Genomic DNA, 14,459 nt, shown 5'->3' with positions numbered 1-14,459 from the left:
TCAGCAAGGATTTTTGTTTGGCATTCAGCTTCTTAAACATTGCTCATTGCAGCAACATGTGCTGCACCTCCGGGCAAGGCAATTTTAGCAAAGAACAAGAAAAAGATGAATAACTGCATATAGGATTTTCCAAAAATTCTTCAGTTTGAAAAAAATTAAAAAGCATGCTCTGGGAAACCCTAAAAAAGACACAATGTCCCAAACTAACTTGGGCAGCTGTCGCTTGTTCTGTGCATCCCCATTGCAACAATTGCTTTCCCAGAACATTTTCATCCACCTATGAGAAATGAGAGAATTTTTCTGTCCTAACCTTTGATGTACAGAAGTTATTTGGACACTTTGATCTGCATGAGGGTATAGGCTGTATATCCCCTGTACTTACTGGGAGAGTGAATGGTCATCCTGTGCTCCAGCACAATTTCCTTCTTTGGCACCTGGAGGTAAAAAGCTGGGAAGACACATAATGTCTAGAGTTAGATGGTCTTATATCTTAATGGCTTTTCACTTGCTCACATGGACACCTCCCTGTCCAAGGGCATTTGATTACTCCCAGGAGAACAGCAGTGACTGTTGAAGGCATTCCTGGTGAGGATCAGTATTGATGTGAGCATTTTATCAAAATGGTTAGTGACCATTGCTTCTAGATTTACAGAGAACTGAAGTATATGCATTTCCATGTCTAATTGATAAGCTGAAAAAGATGGGAGGCTTGAAGGTTTCCAAGAATATTCTTGATTCACAACCAGGAAGCTGAAATTGTTAGATTTCCTCATTTGTAAAGTATGTGGTATTGGCTTATTTCTAAGAAACAGCTGAGAATCAGGGAAGTGTTGAGCAATAGATCAGATGTGAGCTACTTCCCATGGAGCAATTCAGCAGACAGTGTAGGCACTAAGTATTCTGGAGGACTGGGGGTGAAATAGTCATTCTTGTGGAGAAAAGTGATGTTCACCTTGTCTGGGCACACCTTTGTGTGACACATTTTCACAGCACTGAAAATGACGAAGTCATGCTGTGTGCCTGGCACAGCACAAGCACACACTGAAGTCACTCTTCTCATAAGTCTTCTGAAACCAGGTGAGGGTGTCCAGACTGATTTTAATACTTTCTTTAAACAGCAGAATCTGTGATAACATTGCTAATGAAATGCCATTGACATCGCCTCTTTTTGGGTCAACTTGATATGAGAGCATTTGAACTTCTAAATTGAGAAACTTTTTTTCTGTTAGTGGAGTTATCACTTTTCAGGTCAATCTGCAGTCCTACAGTTGGTAGCTCTCAGGGCAAAGATAAGGTAATTATGAATAACTGTTCGTTACTAGGAAAATTAAAATAGAAATACAGTATTACAAAGAACAATCCCAAACCACTGACAGAGTAAGAATACAGCCTGACACCCTGTCAGTCAGGGTGTTGGTAGCAGTCCCATTGAATGGTGGCTGCAGTCCTCCTGGCAGATGTGGTTCAGCTGAAGCAGTGCTCCTGTAGAAGGTGCAGTTTTCCTCTGAAGGTCCAGGGATGATGTAGAAAGGTCCAGCTTTCCTCTGGAACCCAGTGGAAAAAGGCTTTCTTGGTGTTCAAAATCTCAGTTTTTATCTAGGCAGGAAAGGCTTGGCTCCTCCCCCTGGCTGGAGCATCTCCCATGGGATGATGTAATTTTATCAGTCATACAGTGGGACTGAATGGGCCATTAGCAGATGATATCTTCCTGGAGGGAGGATGGGTTGTGGAAAAGATAAAGATGATTGCCCCATTTTGTCTTAAAGATGGCCCATTAGCAGATAGTATGTGCCACAGAGATAAGGAATCACTGCCCCACCTGGTCTGAACAGATGGTGATAGAATACACATTTCTGGCCACATCCTCTATTGCAACCCAAGACAGGAAAGAATCCCACTTCAGACAAATTTTTGTCACTGAGTTCCAGCTGTTGTCTGTCCAACAAAACGTGTGTTTATGCAGGATATACTGTTGCTTTTTATTCTGGACAGTGCATCTTGATGACACCTGTTTGTTATCCTGACATCATGCAGAATGCAGGTTGCGTGCCTCTGGGCTTTGAACCCCAAGAGCTGCATGGAAATGTGCTAGAGCATGGAATGGCTGCAGCTAATGAGAACGTACTTGCATAGTTACTAAAGTGAAAAAGCTGACAGTGATAATATTTTCATGGATTTGTATCTTCCCTGATGAATTAGCACAAAGAGCTTGTTGATTGAGTTCACTAGCAATTAAAGCGGGCAATTGATCTTTCTTATCTTTCCATACAGATGAAGCGAGAAGGGCAGCCATGAGTTTTCACCACTTGGTAAATTCTAGCCAGACCTACCTGTCAGTCAGCTTTTAGCAGAAAGCTCTGGCTTCCTGCCATTTTATCTGCTTCAGCTTGTTTGTCTCTTTTCACTCACTCACTGACAGGAAGAAAGAAATAAAAAGGTTTTATCTTCTAGAGAAGATTTGTACTTTTGCCTCTTCTGCAGAGGTGGGACTGTGGGGTTGGTGTTTGACTGGTTCTCACTGATCTCTCTCAGGATGCTTAGACCCTTTTAGGTCCTCCACCCTTGACTGCTGCACTGAAAACAGCTGGGGTTGATGCCAGAGGCCTCAAAGGAACAAGAAAAAGCACTAACTGAGACTGGCCAGACTTTTCCATTCTGCAGTCTCACAAGTGAAGAGAGGAAAACAAAGAGGGCATTTTGGAGATGGCAAGCAAGAGTGAAGAAAGTTAGAAAGTCTCAAATGAGAGTAAGGAAAAGAATTCAATTAGAAACTGGCCATTTGGGTTTGATGGGGCTAAAAAAGTAGGAGAAAAGCCAGCTAAGGGAGGGAAACAGTCCTTAAAAATCCCAGTAGGTGAATTATCTTTTGATCCTTTATTTTCTGGAGAAACTGTATTGGCTGAATGTCTTGTTACCTAACTGCCAGAGACAAAAAAAAAAAAAAAAAAAAAAAAAAAAAAAAAAAAAAAAAAAAAAAAAGATAAAAAGAAAATAAAAGAACCACATCAGTTTTACTTTTTGTCTGCATTTGCATCCATATAAAGCATGGATAAGCTCTTGGCACCCTCAGTTAATTTTGTTGTTAAGGAAGTTGTTTTGAAGAAGCATCTTTAAATCAGCTTTTTCCCACTTATCTGCCCTTTGTGTGATGTGTGTATTGGTGAGAGATTTGGAAAGAAAATTAAAAAAAAAAAAACCAACAAAAAAATGTCCTCAACATCAGTCAAACTGTGTTATGGACTTTGCTACAGAGATGAGAATTAATTTGCAGTTATTTTCCTTTGCTGAATGCTGATGCTGATTTTGGAGTTTTGTTTGTTCTGCCTTTTTAATATCTAATCTTCTTTCCAGTTGTGGCTTGCTCTGTGGTTTCTGCTTTTGCTCTACATTATCCAGGACCCAGAGGTTCAAATAATCATCCATTTCTATCTCAACCTTTTTGCTCACTGTTATTTGTATCCAGACTTGTTGCACACATTTGTGGAAGAAATCCTCTCTTTCTTAAACTGAAGATGAGACAGAATCCTATTAAAGTCAGCATTGCTTCTGTGATGAACAAGAATGGCCACAAAGGCCAACAGAAACAGAAAAATTATTTTAGCAGAGATGTATAAATTCCTTTCTCCTTACAATTGTTTCTTAGACCAAGTTATTGTTATTTCTTAACATACTCAGAAACCAAAAATTCTAAACCTAGAAAAGTTACCCAGCTTTGCTGGATTTTTGGTTTCCTTGACAACCATTCATATAAATAGTAAAGACTTGTTATGGTGGGGAATATCAGTATAATCAAAAGCTGTGAATCACCCAGGAAAAAACTAAATTCAATGTGGAAGGTACAAGTTATCCAGCAAACATTAATAGAAGAGTGTTTTTGTTTAAATAAGGCTCTTCTCTTAATGTTTGCTGGATGCCTGACAAGGATGGAGCAAAGGCAGTGATTTTCTGAAGGTGAGATGCAGTGAGATTCCTTTCTGCATTCCTTCTGAGAAAACTATTGGTGATGACAGTAATCTTCTTCCTCTCAGGATCTTTGATGACTTTGAATTTCTCAATCTAGGTTGTTTCTTTTATTATTATTATTATTATGGTTATCTGTAAAAAAAATGTGCTATAGACAGGCATGAATGTTTACTCCTATTTTAATGCTAACTTGTTTGTCTCCTTCAATGATTCAGTTAACCCAGTCTCTGCAATATGGTGTTGATACTGCTCTTCTGGAAGCATGAGAGTGAGGAAAGAGGATGATCAGTCACATGTCCCTGCAAAGAGCTTAGATATTGTGAGGTATAGTCAGTGTAAAATGGGAAGGATTATTCTGGAGCTAATCCTGAGCAGCACTAGTGCTGCTGGAATTGTGACTCAAGTTTCAGGAATGTGGGAAGAGGTATGGCATACATTCACATCAGGATGAAGTTCTCCCTGTGTGAAAAACAGTGATGAGAAAAAATGTGCATCAAGAAAACTTCTTGTCCTGCGCCAGCAGATCAATATTGTTCGTTTATCCCCTCTTTTTATATTTTATGTTGAAATGCACAAAATTCGATCATCATTAAAGAGTGGCAGTATTTTCCTCCAGTTTAGAAGTGACATGAAAAAAGCCCCAGTTCTGTTAGTTTTGTCTTAAATGAAAGCCACATGATTTAAAAAACCAGTATCTTGCTACTTGTAGTGTTCATAGTAGCAGCAAAGCACTAAGCAAGTAATGAAAAAGTTGTGAAAACAAGTTGTCAGCTATGTCTAGAAAGTTATTTTTCTGATCTGAACAAATAACAATTTATATTATTATCTGATTCACACATCAGAATTTCAGGGTTGTTTCCCATGCCTGGGACATTTGTAAGGGCTGCCTGGAGCCAGAAGCTACAAAAGACTTTGGCTGGTTTTCCTTCACAGAGATCCCTCCCTTTACAGTTCTTTCACCATGTAGATTGCACTGGTTTTCAGATCAGTGTCACATGCAATTCAGCTACAACTTTAAAATTTAAAGATTTAAAACACTCTTTGATTTTGCTGTGGCCTGGAAGTTTTACTCTATCCACCTTTTTTTAAGATTTTGAACTTAGTTTATCATGTGACTGATGCAGTTTCCAAGGAAGATAGTGCCTGTGTTGAAGTTGGTTAAGAGCAGGTGGATGCTGAATAGTACTGGATATCCATGTTTCCATTGATTCATTTATTACAAAACCTGATTCACAGTTCTCTTTATTTTAATCAGTCTCTTCTGAATGCTAGGTATTTTTAATGTTGAAACCTGGCATGAAGGCTCTGGGGAGGCAAAATCTACAGACTGCATTTTCTACTTCCCTCTGCCTATTTTGTTTTCTTAGTTCTTCTATTTTGTGTGGATGGTGATGGAGTTGGGTTCTGTTTGATCCCATTTATGAGCCCACCTCAGAGGTGGGGTAGGAGGCATGCAAGTGGCACCTTGTGCCTCCAGGGCTGCTGATTCTCAGCCTGGTGCCATCATCTCCTGCAAGGCACTGACCATCGTGGTGCTTTTGTGGAGTCAGCAGAGCAGCAAGGGTGTCTTTGATTTGGAGTGGGGAAGGGGATACTATGTCATAGCTCTGGATTATTTTGATTGATTTTTTTTTTTTTCTCCCAAGCATACCTAGGAAGATGCAGTGAATACAGTGACAAAATCACTATGGTATTGAAGGTTGCATTTTTCCAGGGTAAAGTGTTTAAGGACATGCTGCCAGGGAAAACACTTTATCAGCCAAAATTCCATCTTTCCACACTGAACAAGGAGCACTTTTTGTAGCTCAGAGGGTTCTGTGGTCCTATATATTCTGTGGAACAGTGAGGAATTCCATATAGTAAATGGAAAAAAAAACTATTTGAAGGAGGTCTTGACAGGAACCTCATGAAGTTCAACAAGAAGTGCAAAATCTTGTACATGGAAGCTACCCCATGTACCAGGACATACTAAGGGCTGTCCAGCTAGAAAGCAGCTTGGCAGAAAAGGATCTGGGGATCCTGGTGGACACCACGTAGAACATGAGCCAGGAGTTTGCCCTTGCAGCAATGACTGCATTAGAAACATTGGCAGCAGATCGGGGGGTGTGACCCTTCCCTGTGCTCAGCACTGGTGAGGCCATGCCTGGAGGGCTGGGTCCAGACTGTGTTCTGGGCACCTCAGTACAAGAGAGACATGAAAATAATGGAGAATCCAAGGGCCACTAAGGTGGTGAAGGGGTTGAGCTGCTCACATGCAGGGAAAGGTGAGAAAGCTGGGACTGTTCAGCCAGAGAAGAGAAGGCTTGGAGGGGGATCTTATCATTGGACATAAATACTTGGAGGGAGAGTGGAAAAAGAGCCAGACTCTTTTCAGAGGTGCCCAGTGACAGAATAGGAGGAGCCCTCTGGGCATCAGGAAATATTGTTTTACTGTAAGGGTGACCAAGCACTGGCACAGGGTGCCCAGTGAGATTGTGGAGTCCCCATCCTTGGGCATAGTCAAAAGCCCTGGACATGGTTCTGTGCCACTGGCTCTGGGTGCCTGTGCTTGCCAGGGGGAGGTTGGACCAAATGATTCTCAGAGGTCTCTTCCAAGCTCATTCTGTGATTTTGTGATGCTGTATGGAAAACAACCTGTGTATCAGGAAAAGTCAGGATAGAACTTACTTTCTTCTGGTAGGGAGATAATCAGAAGTCATTAGCAGGGGAAATGCTTTTAAAAGGGAAACTTTTATTTATAGAAAGGAAATGCAATCTTAAGTTTATGCAGTTGCTAGCTATAACTTTTAAGAGCTGTTTTTTAATGGTACTATTATATATCACCTTCCAATTCAAGAAGCATGTGGTAATCAGGCTATTAGGCTTTCTGTCAACCTCCAGTCTTCAGATAAGATGGCAAACAATGAGAGAAACATGTACAGTCCTACAGTCTCATATAGCCTTAATTTAGCTTTCCTCTGCTTTTGTGCTTCCTACTGTTCTGATTCTTCAGTCTATGTATATGTAAACAAGCACTAAGGTAAGAAAGCAAATACATCATCTCTTTTCTTGTGCTTCATCTCACTGCTGTGTTTATCATGATTTTAGTAATGTGTAAAAGAGAAGGATGAGGGCAGCAAAGTCATGTTTGCAAAGTGTCTTGGTATGTGAGACTGATAGCCTTTAAGAGCATGAGGTTTAAATAGAAATTTAATAATAATGGAATATAATGAGTTGGACTTTTACCAGATATGGAACTGTCTCCTAATTCGACCTAATTCCCAGATGAAAAATCCACCAAAAGTTATTAGTCAACAAGAATACCACCAGTAGCTCCAAAATTTGGTGCAACTCGCTGCAGGATGGGAATCTATATGGGGGCAGTATTGGTAGAATTTCCCTGGGTTTATATTCTTCAGTAGGCACCAGCCACCATCTACTATATGATGCCAGCTGCTGAGCTCAGTGGATGATTGATCTGACACAGCACAGGCCCTCCAAAGTTTTTTGTCCTTCTGTGTTGGTCACTGTTTTCTGTTCAGGCTGGTACTCTTTTCCAGACTTGTTTTATGTTGAGTCTACAAGTCCAAGCCTCCATCCCTTTCAAAGAGGCTCAGGTGGAACTGTCAGTATTCACCTGGCAAGCCTGGGCAAGTTTCCCCATCATCTGTTTGTGGGGAGAAAGAACATATTAAAAAATCATGCAGTTCTCAAAAGCAGTACAGTATAAGAGTTAAAGTCTGGCTGGATATATTTGTGAGGACTTGGTACAAGAGTTGCTCTTTGTGACTGTAAGGTGTGGGCAGCCAGACTCCTCAAGTGTTTTAAAAAACAAAAATACCCTAAGTACTTGTTAATGTAGTCACTAAACAATTCATTCACAAGCAGAGAATGAGCCACCATTTCCCCCTCTCTCAGTCAAGGAAACCGGAAGCTTGATTTTAAACTTCATGTCTATATCAGACCTCTCTCTTACAAACACTCCTTTTACTCACTGTAATGTGCATTTATAAACTGGTAGCAACTGAGAGAGAGCTGAGTCAGGCTGTGTACAGCAACTGTGATTTGGTCAGCTTTTCCCAGAGATTCAGCACAGCTAGGGAAGACAATTTGCTGGTGAGGTACACCTGAACATAGAGATTGTTGTTCCCACCTCTCTGGTGTTTACCAGGTGATCAGTTACATGCTGCATGCAGACTCATGGGCTTGTGATTTTTAAATTCAAATAATTTAGGTAATTTAGTTTGTTTTCAGGCTTTAGTTATGGAAGGAATAAAAATGGTTCTGATGAAAGACCTTCAGTGAGCAAATACTATTTCACTTCACTTAAAAAAATCAATGTCAGCACCAGCTAAATGCTTTTCTTTACTCTTCTCTCATGAACAAAAACACAGATCTTGAGAGCTAGAGATCCAAGGTGTGCTATTTCTGAGAACTGGGAATTATATAAATGGCAAAGTCTGTCACACTGTTTTGTTTCAGTCTCTTTTACTAATTTTTTTTTTAATGTTACTGATGTATCTTCTAGGAATATTTGTTCTCTGAAGCCAGCTCTGATGTAGCTTGTTAGCAGATGATTCACAGACATGCCATATTTGGGCCATTTTAACTATCCTAGACAAACAAAATTGTATTAGAACTTACAGAAAGTTTTTAGATCATAGTTAGAAAAATGGTTTTTCGATCAGAGACTATACCCTTCTTCTCAGAAGAGAGAGAATCTCCTCTTCCCCCTGCCCCTAGCAATGATTTGAGGTCATACAGAATAACCTCCAGGTCCTGTCCAAAACTAGAACAAGGACTAAGCACTTATTCTGATGCTGTGCCTCTGTATTTCTTCTAGTAAGATTGTGTAGTACCCAGAGTGAGCCTTCACAGTGCTCTTGTGTAGTATAAGGAGTTTTCCTTACCACAGTTTTGGAACTATTACATTATTCATGAATAGCAAAGCCATGAAGAAATTATGCTGGGGGCTTATTAGGATCTCTGTTTGTGTCTTAGTCAACTCTGCATCATGGGAGAGGAAACTGTGGATAAATTGAACTGATTGAGAGTTCAGGCTTCAACATATCCTCAAATCCAGCACGTACTAGCCAGCTCTGATGGACCATTTGGAACAGGGGCTGCCCCTTTCACTTTTAAAAGTGATGCCTTCAGACATCAGGCTTTAGGATGGCAGGCTTTTGGCTTCTGTGTGCCAGATCAGAAGGGACTGCCAGACAAGGTTTCTTCCCTGCAGTGATACATGGCAGTGGTGTTAGAAATGAGAATCCTGAGAGCAAAGTAAATGACTGCACTTTGAAGGTGATTTACTTTTCCAGACACCTTTTACCTTCCCTACTTGTGTCAGGCTATTCATGCAACATATGATCCCCTACCTTATTAAACTTACTTGCATAAGCACACTGGGTGTATTTCTGGAGAAATATTTCAGCTAATAAAATGAAGGACATGCCATCCAAAATTAATAACATAGCAATGGGTAAAAGCAAGCTCAAGTCTGTAAAATGTCTAACACTTTTAACATGTCAGGTAGGACTGATCTAGCACAAGGACACCAAGTGGCAGATTCACAACAATATGGTTTGCAGAAATAAAGCAGATACTGCTTTGTGTAAGGTAGATGCAGCATGTGCTGGTCCATTCCTAAAGCCACCACGTGGGAAAGCAAAGATCACAAATAAATAGAGTTGTGAGGGTGTGAATTTGAAATTGTTGCACACAAAAGATGTTTCTGGGGAGCATTGAGTTTTCAATAAACCAGTCAAAAAAATTCACACTTCAGTTTTCACTTTCTGTTTTGATTTTATGAGAATCTGCTATTCCTGCCTTTCCCCTGAAATTCTTGTCTTTCTCCTCAAAGGTTCATTCTACTTCTCTCTGTCTTTTTAATGAACTTTGCAGTGGAAGAGTGCTCTGCCCTGGTACAGGAATCCTGAGAATACAGAGAAAAGTTGTGTGCCATTTTAAAGGGAATAGAGGAGGTCAGCTTACATCATCAGAGGCCTTGTTTCATTATGTTCAAAAAGAAATGTGCTCTAAGCACCTATTATTAGCCTTTCTTCAACCATGCTTCCAACTTCCAAATGTAGGAACTTACTCCCTTACAGGAGGTTTTCCCTAATGACTTTGGAGAAAATGAGTTTTTTGTGCAAATGTTGTTTCATATAATAAAATTTACAATGGCAATGAATAGATAAGAGATAGCTAAACAACAGAATAAATATCCTCAGTTTTATGAATACACAGAGTTTCTGCCTACTTTTTCCAAAGTGTAACTTGCCAGGACAAATCCTGAAATCTGTCTTACTCAACTTTTTGCAAACAAAATACTAAATGAAGTTATTGAGAGCACGGCTCAAGGGAAAACTTAAAATCTGGGAATTGTAGGGCATGCCCCTTAAAACAAACAAGAGGAGTTTCAGACAGGGAAATAGGAATTTCTCAAAAACTTCTAATATCCACTTTAAGCAGCAACTTTTGATATTTGAGAACTTGAGTCTCACAGAAAGAAAACTAAACACAGGAACGTCCTGGTGCCAGTAGTACAATGCAATACAGAATTTAGTCTCCCAACTTTTATTTTAGAAGCTGTACAAATGTTTTTTTTTTTTTTAGCTTTTACCAAAGTAATGAAAATATTTGAGTTTGCTACATTCAATACATAAAAGCAAAAAATGTGGCTGACAATTTTCTGTAACTTTCTCTACTTTTGAGCATGTCTGTGGGACCTCAGTAGTTTTAAGTTGAAGATATAAGGCTTAAGGAAAATTTGAGTTTGTAAGAAACAAATTTATTTTGCAATATTCTGTCCTATTATTTCAACTGAGTGGGCTTTTGAAATTCTGACCACCAAATATATTAAAAATATAAGGATAATATTCTGCATCAGAGAAAATTTTGAGGATGACAACATTTTTTTTTTTGGTTGAAAATGAAAGTAATATACAATACACCTGAAGTTTTAGACTAAAAGTGTATTTCAGTTTTATAGGGCACATGGATGTCTCAGAATGAATTCTACTAGACCAGAAAGGCTCAAGCAATTTTATTTATATTTAGTGAAGAGGTTGCCTCAAAGAACCTTTTTTCCCCAAGCTTCCAGAAGCTGTAATGTATTTCAGATCTTCTGAAGCAAATTTAAAACCAGGCTTCTAGATGACTTTCCACCTCAGAGATCTTCCACTATGACAAGAAACTAGTGTCAGGAAAAATTCCTCTTTCTAATGAAGATTATTTTTTCTTCCTCTTTCCTACTTCCCATTTCCTGTCAAGTCTGAAGTGTCTTGGATCCCCAACAAACACTACTCTGGGATTTACGGGCTGATGAAGTTGGTTCTGACTAAGACTCTACCTTCCAATCTTGAGCGAGTCATTGTCCTCGACACAGACATTACATTTGCCACTGACATTGCTGAGCTATGGGCCGTCTTTCACAAGTTCAAAGGTATTTTAATGATTTTTTTTACTGTCCTTATTTAAGTGTGGGGGGGGGAATGATGAGGCAAGCAATAGTGGGGGTGAAAGGGTGAGCTGAGGTTTGTTTGTTAAATGTTTCCACTCTTTCAGTTTTTGGTGTTTGAATATAATTGTTCTCCTTGTGAGCTCTTTTCTCAGTGGTGTTCTGTATAGAATAATTGACAACACCGATTATCTATGTAGTTTGTTGTATTGGTCTAATTATTTGGGGCAGGTGAGAGCCTGACAATATAGTAGATGATAAAGAATTATGAGCATGCTGTAGTTATGTTCCCTTCAATACCTCTTGGAAGAACTTGGGTGTTATTATGTTTTTGTTAATAAAACTTAATTATTACTTTCAGTAGAAGTGTTCCATGTAACCACTGAGAATGAATGAAGCTGGGATTATTCTTGAACCAGGGGGGAAAAAGAAGGGAGCAGAATTACACATGTGAATAGAAATAAGTTGCCTCTTAATGAGCTGATAAAGGGTCTGGATTCGAAGCTCCTAAAATATTTTTTCCCTACCTATTTCCATTTCTCACAGCTCCTTGAAAATGCATTTCATAGTCTGAGAAAGGAGACTGTCAGAGTAACTCTGTAAGGAGATGATTAGAAAAAAGTTCCCCATTACTGTGTAACAACGCAGAGCACTTTCTGGCTAGCACACTGCTAAAACCATTAAATTCTCTCAGGTTCCAGTGTTGCCAGCTGTTCAGAGTCAGATATACCCTATTGTTCTCTTCTTGCCCTCAGCATATGTATTGCAGTGCTGGTAAGTGCAGAGGCATTCCAGCATCCTGGTTTAAAGATTTACAGCCCTACAGAAGTGTAGCCTTGATGTGTTTCATCAGCTCTCTCAAAATCATCTCAAGCAAAGTCAGCCTAAGCAAATGGGAGTATTTATTTAGAGAAGCCAAAATACACCACTCCATTAGGAGGGAGCCAGGAAAGAGCACATTTACTGTACTTATCCCCTGCTGAATTCCACAGGGCCTGCTTTTCCCAGTACCCAGCTCCAGGGCAGGACCTACTATCTTCAGCTCTATTTCAGGGACTGGGTTCTAGTGTTTGCTTCTTCATGCATTTGTTTCTATTCCCTTCTATTGATACACTTTTCAGCAAGCCAGAAGCAGTCACCTTTTTGCATAATTTAATTATACACAAGTCTTCTTCATTAAGGATTACAAAATTTTTCCTCCTTCTCAGGTATTGTTCAGACCTCTTCACCAAGCCTTTCCCTCCACTGAGCCTTGAGTTTCATGTAAACATATACCTTGACAACCATAAGTAGCATAAATGTATGCATTGGAAGTAATGCTATATTATTGTACTGTCTCACTGTGTGCAGCTGTCCCATTAATAGTGATATTTGACTGAACATGGTGTAATTACATGTCATAGCAGGAGAAAAAATGTGGATAAACAGAACTTGGGCATAGAGGACTGCATGGTCAAAGAGAGCAAAATCTGAATTGAGACAATAAGGGGGATTGTCTCCTTGCTTATAATTTCTGTCCTAATTTCAATGAAGATCTCTTGCTTTTTTACTGGGGGAATGAAACTGAACATAAAGACTGCTTGTAAAAAGAGGAACATGGAGCAGAGGCAGATGTAAGACTGAAAGAAAATACAAGCAGAAAATATGGAAATATGGAGAAGAATAATTAATGGAAGTAAAGCGTGTCTGTAAACTGGTCTCCATAGAGCTAGGCAAGAGTGTTCATCTGATCAGAGCTGTGACAAGCTCTAACTTACACATGGAGATAATTCCTGTGCTACTGCCCTCATAACATACATAGCACAACTCCCAAATGCATGATTTTGTAAGTTGTCCTGTGTGTCCTTTTAATTCCAGCTGACCACCTGCTTCTCTGCAATTTTTAATCCTGGCAATAAATTGGTCAGTGTCTACATGTGCTCATCTCCCAGGTTGTTGTGCATAAAGAAAAAATAGATGAGACAATGTCATAGCCCCAGGTGCTGATCTGAGGTGGGAGAGGACTTTGGATCCCAAATGCTGCAGAGGAGAGGGGAAGTGTCCAAGCACAGGCTTGTTCTCCAGCCTGTCGTAGGCTGCAGTTCCATTAGCAAAGATGACCTTGATGATGGTGACATAGGAGTTGTGTGTTTATGGGTAAGAATCAGAGGGAAAGCCAACAAAGCAAATCCATAGTGAGAGTCTGTAATAGGCCACTCAACTAGGATGAGGAGGCACAAGAAATATTCTATAAGCAGCTGAGAAGTCTCACAGTTGCTAATCCTTGTTCTTGTGCTTGAATTTACCAGAGAGCTAAGCTGAACTTTCTTAGCAGAGGTCTGCTGGAAGTACAGCACAGGGGAGAGGAAACAGTTCAGGAAGTTCCTGGAGTGTGTGGAAGATAATTTCCTGACCCAGCTGGTAAGAGAGCCAGCCAGGGGCAGTGCCTGGCTGAATCTGCCAGCAGATCTGGCTAACCAGGGAGGTCTCAGCAGACTGGATGTTAGTAAATGTGATGCCCATTTACAGGAAGGGCTGGAAGGAGCATCTGGGGAGTTATAGGCCTGACCTTGGGGCAGGGGAAGGTCATGGAACAGGTCACCTTGGGTGCTGTCATGCTGTATGTTCAGGACATCATCAGGCTCTGTTAGCCTGGGTTTGTGAAAGGCAGGTCCTGCTTAACCTTCTGTGACAAAGGTGACTCTCCTTTGTGGACAAGGGAAAGGCTGTGGATGTTGTCTACCTAAACTTGAGTAAAGCCTTTGACATGGTTTCCCACAGCATTCTCACAGTAGCTGGCTTCCCATGGCTTAGATGTGTTCTCTGGTATAAAACTTGCTGGATGGTTGGGCCCAGAGGTGGTGGTGAATGGAGCTACATTTGGCAGCCAGTCACCAGTGTGTCTCCCAGGGCTCAGCTTTGGGGCCAGTTTGATTTGATATCTTTATCAATGATCTGGATGAGAGGATCAGGTGCACTCTCAGTCAACACCAAGTTGAGTGGGAGTGTTGATCTTCTGGAGGGCAGGAAGGATCTGGACAGGCTGAAGCGATGGGCCAAGGCCAGTTCTGTGAGT

At 40.3% G+C, this 14,459-nt stretch overlaps 1 protein-coding gene across 2 annotated transcripts in view; it reads left to right on the top strand.

The window, feature by feature from the left end:
* Window positions 1-14,459, top strand: part of LARGE1 (LARGE xylosyl- and glucuronyltransferase 1) — a 263,862-nt gene that overhangs the window by 148,656 nt on the left and 100,747 nt on the right. For both annotated transcript variants that reach the window (XM_056515824.1, XM_056515817.1), the window contains one exon: window positions 11,218-11,389. In XM_056515824.1, coding sequence (XP_056371799.1) covers window positions 11,218-11,389 — 172 coding nt within the window. The remainder of the gene's footprint in view (window positions 1-11,217; window positions 11,390-14,459) is intronic.

Source organism: Oenanthe melanoleuca, chromosome 1A (genome assembly GCF_029582105.1).
Source record: "Oenanthe melanoleuca isolate GR-GAL-2019-014 chromosome 1A, OMel1.0, whole genome shotgun sequence".
Classification (NCBI taxonomy): Eukaryota; Metazoa; Chordata; class Aves; order Passeriformes; family Muscicapidae; genus Oenanthe; species Oenanthe melanoleuca.
The sequence above is the reverse complement of the archived record's forward strand: the minus strand, read 5'-3'. Positions and strand labels throughout refer to the sequence as shown.